The sequence below is a fragment of the Gossypium arboreum genome, chromosome 1, assembly GCF_025698485.1.
Source record: "Gossypium arboreum isolate Shixiya-1 chromosome 1, ASM2569848v2, whole genome shotgun sequence".
Lineage (NCBI taxonomy): Eukaryota > Viridiplantae > Streptophyta > Magnoliopsida > Malvales > Malvaceae > Gossypium > Gossypium arboreum.
Window position 1 is genome coordinate 15,458,458 of NC_069070.1, and position 7,437 is coordinate 15,465,894.

General features: G+C 28.4%; 1 protein-coding gene across 1 annotated transcript; it reads right to left on the minus strand.

Annotated features, from left to right (window-relative positions):
- Positions 1-3,489: 3,489 nt before the first annotated feature.
- On the minus strand, positions 3,490-5,999 carry LOC108480804 (polyadenylate-binding protein 1-like). The gene is made up of 6 exons (XM_017783909.2): positions 5,653-5,999; positions 5,450-5,552; positions 5,110-5,180; positions 4,374-4,565; positions 4,166-4,290; positions 3,490-4,020 (listed from the first exon to the last, which is right to left on the minus strand). The coding sequence occupies exons 1-6, from the start codon at positions 5,806-5,808 to the stop codon at positions 3,975-3,977; spliced, it is 693 nt and encodes a 230-aa protein (XP_017639398.1). The 5' UTR covers positions 5,809-5,999; the 3' UTR covers positions 3,490-3,974.
- Between the last annotated feature and the right edge of the window lie 1,438 nt (positions 6,000-7,437).

A 7,437-nucleotide genomic window follows, 5' to 3' on the forward strand; every position in this document is an offset into this window, starting at 1 on the left:
ATTTGAATATTTTAAAACTCAAACTTAGAATTCAATTTTTGTCAAATTAGAAATTATATAGTATAATATTAATGAAAGAATTAATGTATTTATTAATTTAAATATGTTATTACAAAAAGCAATTTTAGGACGCTCCTTAATGAAATTCACTTAAGAAAACTAAAATAAATATTTTAAATTTGACTTATAAAATTTAAAATTAAAAAAGGAAGAAGACCATTAATATTGTTTTAATAAGGAGGTGGGATAGGCAGCTAATTGCCACGACAGGAAGGCATTACATTCTTATCCCCCAAACCGGACACCAACAACATCGAATACACATTTCACGGTGTAAGCAGAACTTTTTCTTTTTAAAAAAATGGTCTTTATAGGCGACCAAAAACAAGCTTCTCCACCTATAAACACGTGTTGAGAACAGCTTAACAATTTTATTACCCTTGAAAAAGAAGTGTATGAAACCATAAATAAACACCTCATTGACACATTATTTTAGTCATTTTTTTAACTTAAATTTTCAACCATAAATTCTAAACTTTGAATCCAAATCTTAAATTCTATATCTTGTATTTTGGATACGAAAACCTTGAACTTTAGTTTTAAGATATGGGTCTAAGGTTTAGAGTTTGGTATCTATAATTTAAAATTTAGGGTTTAAAATTTAAGATTCATGATTTCAAGATTTAAAATTTCAAGATACAAGATTTAGAGCTTAAAGTTCAGAATTTCAAGAGCTAAGGGTTAGGATTCAAAATAAAAAAAATTACTAAAATAATGTCAAAATAATAAAATAATATTAAATAATTAATAAAAATACAATTTCGTATAATCCTTTTACATCTCTCCTTTCATAATAAAATTTAGATTTAAAAGTCAAAATGTACTTTGCATACTTAAATTCTTTTTAATTTATCTAAAATTTATCAATAAGAAGATTGTAAATAAATTAGGGCTGCTCCAATCATCCAAAACAGCAAAAACAGAAGAATATGTTGTTTAATCCAGATAACTTATATCGACCAGTAGTAGAAAGCCATAAGAATCCAATGAAAATAAAAATAAAAATTAAGAATTATTCCTAGAGGAACAAAGTCATTTAATGTTATTCACATATCTAACATCTAACCAAATATGCTTTGATTTTTTCCTCCTATTCTCATTCTACTTATATCTTATGCCATCAATTCTTTCTTGTCTGATACATTGAAGTATTCTGTAAATCTACTTCTGTAAATCAAGTCGAACTGGATTCACTTCAAATCAAGCTTAAGTATAATATTAACAATAGAAATATGATCTTAAAATTTTATTTAAACTTGTCTATATTTATAAATAACTAATCCAAATTTATTTTAAATCCGCCTATATTATATTTTAAAATATTTATATTATTTTAATTTTAATTTAATACTTTAATATATTTTTCATTTATTAAAATTTTATATATAAACCATTTAACAACTTTAAAATATTTACTTCATAATATTATATAGTACTCTAGATTTAATTTTTATGTGTTATAAATTATATAATATATAAAAATAACATAATATAATGCATTACAAAATTTGAAAAACGGGTTGCTTGAATGTTCAAGCCCAACTCATATTTTAAACATACTTAATTTTTTGCCTAAACCCATTATTTGGATCTAATATTTTACCCAAACCCGCTCCAAATTTCGGCTAGTCTTTCATGCTTGAGTACATAGCTCAACCCTTGAACAAGTCTAATTATACACTAATAACAACATTTTAATATTTAGATAATATTTGAATTTTTTTAATTTCAAAATGAAAAACTATAATGTATTAATAATATCAATTAATGAGATTTATTTCATTTATTAAAGATCATTTTTATTTAATAAAATATGATCAATAATTTTTTATAGAGAATTAAATCATAAATGGTACTTAAAACTAGAAGTGTGCATGGGCCGGGCTTGGCCGAGTTCGGGCTTGGCCCAAATAAAATTTTAGGCCCATTTTATAGGCCCGGCCCATCCCGAACCAAAATATGGGCCTAAAATTTTGTCCAGCCCGACCGAAATAAAATTGTTAAGCTTGAGCGCAGCCATTGACCCATATTAAATATTTTTATCTTATTTCATTAAATAAAAAAATTTAAAATATAATAAATCAAATACATTTAAAAACATAAAATAAATATTAAAACAAGAAACAAATAAAAAATGAGGCTAAAACAATTCTTAAAACAATATACAAATTAAAAATATAATAAAAAGTGGTTGTATTAAAATTAAAAATAAAATGTAAATATGATTAAAAATAAAAATATATATTTAGTATATGATTTGGGTTGGGCCAGGCCCGGGCCAAAAAAGTTTTACATGAGGTCCGACCCGTTTTCTATTTCGGACCTATATTTTTACCCGAACCCTCCTATTTTTCTGGCGAGTCTTTGGGTCGGGCCAAGTAGCTCGGCCATGCACACCTCTACTTAAAACTATACCTCTTTTTCCCAAGATGCCACTTTTTTTTTTTTTGACGCACGTAAATGTTTAACTAAAAAAATCCAAAAAAAAGTTAAATACATTTCCTTTAAGTTAAAAGAAAAAAGTAAATTATAAACATATTCTTCTCTTTTGATCTTTACCTAAAAACTTTAGTGACAGAAAATTCTAAGAACTTGTTGAAAAATTCAACCAACTCTTTTTTTCAGAGACAAAACTCAAATTTTGACGAGCTTTTTTTTTTTTTTCATTTTTAAACCTAAATTTTGATTCTTTTCTCACCTTGATTCAAAGCCTATTTATTATTTTTCTTAAAAATAACAAAAAAATTTCAAATAAAGCACGAAATCCAGATACTAGGAAGAAGTTGAGTAAAAAAAAAACATTAAGATTACAAAGAAAAGTTATCTAAAAGTTAAAGAAACTGCATTAACGGAGAAGGAAGAATAGTAGGAAGGAAGAGAGTATAAATTCTTTTTGAAAAGTTTTATTTTGATTAAATATGATTTTTATAAATTAATTTAATTATATTTTCAATTTAATTTTAATTAAAAAGTATCACATGCAATATAATAAATGGCTAAGGAATTTTTCTTAACGATTGGAGTAACTTGAGTAATAAAGTATAGTTTACATACTACTTTGGGTAATGAAATATAATTTCGATATCACTTCTAACCTAAAAGAATTAAGTACCAACTTAAAATATATATATATATATATATATATATATATATATATATAATTTCAGTACCACTTTAAATAAAGAAAATACTTTAGATACTATTTGAGACAAAAAAAATTATATATTAAATTAGGAAAAAGCATATAGCTCTTTCATATAAAATTTAAACATTTTATTGAAACAATATTTTAAGGATAAAATTTGATTTTGTACATGACATTTTTTCAATTTTATTATTTTTAAGAATAAAACTAATTTTACGACTTTATTAATAAAACTAATTTTACGACTTTATTCATAGGATAAAAATAAAACATAAAAAAATCAATTCTAAAATGATTATACTAAAACGTGATCATAAAATGTAAGATCAGTACCAGATAAGATGATGTAATGTTCAAAGCTTTCTTCCTTCCAGTAACTAAATTAAATACAAAATCATCAAAAAGCAATTGGGAAAGCAAACTTTCTACGCACTATGATCAACGTGCAAGTCAGTCAATGCATCCCCCGCCATTGAGAAACTTACATCTTAAATCTCCCACCCAAAGTTCTTATATAATATTTCACTACAACATTAAATATGCATCTCTTTTTCATTTATCCCCATCCACAACAAGCATTAGCAAAGCTCAAATTAATAGATCCATCACCTCCCGCAAGCTCACAATTTGAGAGAAATCCGGCCAGCCCTTTGGCAAGCAAATTGCACTTCATCATTCCCCCTCCCTGTTACAGAACATCGATATGACCATTGTTAAACTATAAATAATGGTCTTCTCGAAATTGCAGCTTCTAACAACGTCATCCATCTTAATACGGCCTGTATCTCATAGGCCGCCTGAACCTTGGAACCCTCCTGAAAATGCAGCAACTAAGTTAATACAATGGATACCAAAACCAACAGCGACTCACTAACATGCAGAGAAAGCAAAACATAAACTGGTTATGCTCCGTTTTGTCCTATCAAACAACCAACAAGGCCAACTTATTTCTATGCTTACCCATAACCATATGCAGGGTAGTAAGCAGGACCAGGAATGAAAGGCCTTCTGGAGCGGAAAAATGGGTTGGGTCGCCTTCCTCGATACTGTTTCATCCCAGGAATATTTGTTCGTTTTGCAGAGACCTGAGAATTAACCAAACATGCTTTCACTATCACGTAGGTTATATTCATGAAGTAATAATCCACATGTAGATCAAGTCACAAACCTTCAACTGACGACCATGCAATTCTGATTCATTTAACAGTAGAGCATTTTGAACAGCATCAACTTCAACAAATTCAACATAGGCAAATCCTTTAGGTTGACCAAACTTGTCGGTCAAAATTGTTACTCTGTTCACGGTTCCACAAGATTGGAAATGCTGCTGAACTTCCTCAGGTGTACATGCATAGTCTACCTACAAAGATATACAAAAAAATACAGAGTAAGCTGGCATCTAAGATAATTCACATGCATCAGAGAGATCTACAAAACATTGAGATCATTTATTAATTGTACACCTAAACAGTCTAAAAGTTACCTAAACAAGCCAAACAACGTAAAACAGCATATGACTAACTACATTAATATTCCCCCTCAATAAGTTCTTAACTTCTTATTGATCAAACTAGTTTGAATCACATTGAACTTGCCATCTCTAATAACTAAAATTTAATTGTTCAAGCACATGCACAAAACAAAGCACTTTCAAGCCACACGATATACACAAGCATAAAACCAAATTAGGTTGAAGGGATCAAACTGGCAAACTACTCCTGCATCCTTTTCCCAAACTAAAAAAACATAATCATAAATTTAGCTTAACTTATAAGTGAATTTCCATAAGCAAGATATTAATTGGACAGCTAACAATGTAAATGTAAATGATTTAGCCAGATAAACAAGACAAAGAACATTCAAGGGGGAAAAAAAAGGGCATAGGAAGGGTTGATAAACCTCACATTACCAACGTAAATAGATCTGGAATCGACTTCCTCCTTTTCAGCTTGGGTTGCAGAAGCACCTGGGGAATCTTCATATACATACCGGGAGAACAAAGCAAAAAAAAACAAGTAAGTTTTCTAGAAAATAACAATTCAAACACACACAACAATCCATAATTCAAAAATAAATATTAAAATTAATAATAAAGAAGTTTAATTTATTTTTCAAAATTAACGAAGATGCTTTCTTTCTCAATTTAAGACGGAAATGAATCCAGAAATTGTTCAAAAATATACCTAAAAACTCAGATCAAATACCCCCCCCAAAAAAAAAAGTTAAAAAAGAAAGGAGAAAAACCTTGGACAGCGCCCATCTCCTTCTCGACTTTGGCCTGCATTTCACGTAAAGCCCCGGCTTCTTCCTCGATCTCCTTAAGTCTCTTTTTCATATCTTCCAAGTCCTAAAATGAATTATAAGGGAAAAAAAAGAAGAGGTTGATTTGAATTAGCGAAAAGCTAAGGTAAAGGTAAGGAAAAGTAAAGGAAAAGAAAGAGGGAGACCTTGGAATTGGAATCGGGATCGTGTTCAAGTTCTAGGTCATTGCCTTCGTAATCCTCAGCAGCAGCAGAAATGTCGATGTCAGCGTCCATTTCTCCTTCCTCGCCTGGGATCTCCCCTCCGTACACTTCGTGCTCTTGCTCTTCGTGTTGCTCCATTCTCTCTCTCTCTCTCTCTCTCTTTTTGTTTTGGAATTTGTCAAATACTCAAATTAGTGTTATTGTTTCTCGAATTGGGGATCACACAAGATATAACAAAGAATACCATTAACCCAGCTTGTAGGCCTAATTTAAGATCCAGGTCCAGCCTCGGATTTTGTTTTGCCTGACGTCCCAAAGCCCACAATTTTGACTTTTATTTGTTCTTATTTCAACAAAGATTCCAACATGATAGGTTTAATTTTTGCAATTCGAATATTCAAAAACTCTTGAATAATAAAACGACATCCTTCTTAATTTCCCTAGTTTTCAGATTCTCTTCTTAAGTTTGCTTTCTTTCAATTTTTTATTCCATCAACTTTATCTTTTATAATTGTAAGTTGTGTTTTTGGTTTTCATTCATATTTATACTTCGCATCATAAATTCTCTAATTATTGATATCGTAAATGTTATTAATTAATATTTACGAGTTGATTATAATACTATATTGAATTTTGGTCCAGTTAATTTGTTAAGTGGATTGTTAGTTAAGGTACAAGTGCATTGACCCTAAAGTTAATGGTGTTGAAAAATGAGGTATTGGGACTTCATTTCCGTAAACCAAGCTTGTAAGTATTTTTATTAAATATTTATAGAGTTATTATATAAATGGATTAAATTTTGAATAGGTAATTTCGACGAATTAGTGATTAATTAAGGTATAATGACTAAATTGTAAAAGTGGTAAAATTTAATCATTATAAACTTTTAATTAATTGAAGGACCAAATTGAACATTTGAACCTTTTTAATATAGTGACGGTAGTGGTGGACATCTAGCATCCACCAAATGGGTTGATTAAGGTTATTAATAGTTAAATTATTAGTTAATTAAAAACTTAATTAAAGTATAAATAATAAAACAAAAGGAAGAAAAGTACCAGCGCATTCCCTTCATCTTCTTCCCACCGAAACTAAAGAAATAAAACAAGGTTTGAAATGTTAAACCTTAAAATTAATGAGAGCTTTTTTCTATTTTTACTAGAAAGTATAAGTCTTAAAAGTAGAGTGAGTAAAATTCGATTCGATTCGAGAGAAAAATTTTCAAATTTCGAGTTAATCGAATCGAGTTATTCAAGTTATTCGAATTATTCAAGTCCACTCGAATAACTCGATTTGAGTTTTGAGTTCAAGTCGAGTTGAATTCACAATTTGAATAATTCGAATAACAGATTGGTGTAAATATTCTTTTGGTCCCTGTCAACTTTGAAAATAAGCAAATTGGCCTTTTCCAAAACAAAAATTACAAAAAATTCAAAATATTTATAAAAAATTTAAAATTTATATTTTAAAAAAAATTTAAAAATATATAAATAAAGTTGAAAAATTAAAAATTTTCTAAAATAATAATTTCAGACCTAGTTAATGATTCAAATTTATCATACTCAAGTATATTTTTTTAAATATTTTTAAATATATATGGTTTTAAATTTATGTGTTCTAATATGAAATTAGTTATATTGTAACAGTATTTTTATTTGACATGTTTAATTTATTTAATTTAACTCAAACAATTTCACTCGATTCGATTCGATTAGACTCGAATTTTATTTCATCAACTCGATTTGAAAAAAATTTCAAATTGAGTTA

Coding starts and splice junctions, on each gene's coding strand:
- LOC108480804 (XM_017783909.2), bottom strand. CDS start 5,808: ATGGAGCAACACGAAGAGCAAGAGCACGAAGTGTACGGAGGGGAGATC. Junction 5,553..5,652: donor ATCCCGATTCCAATTCCAAG/GTCTCCCTCTTT, acceptor AATTCATTTTAG/GACTTGGAAGATATGAAAAA. Junction 5,181..5,449: donor GGAGATGGGCGCTGTCCAAG/GTTTTTCTCCTT, acceptor ATGTATATGAAG/ATTCCCCAGGTGCTTCTGCA.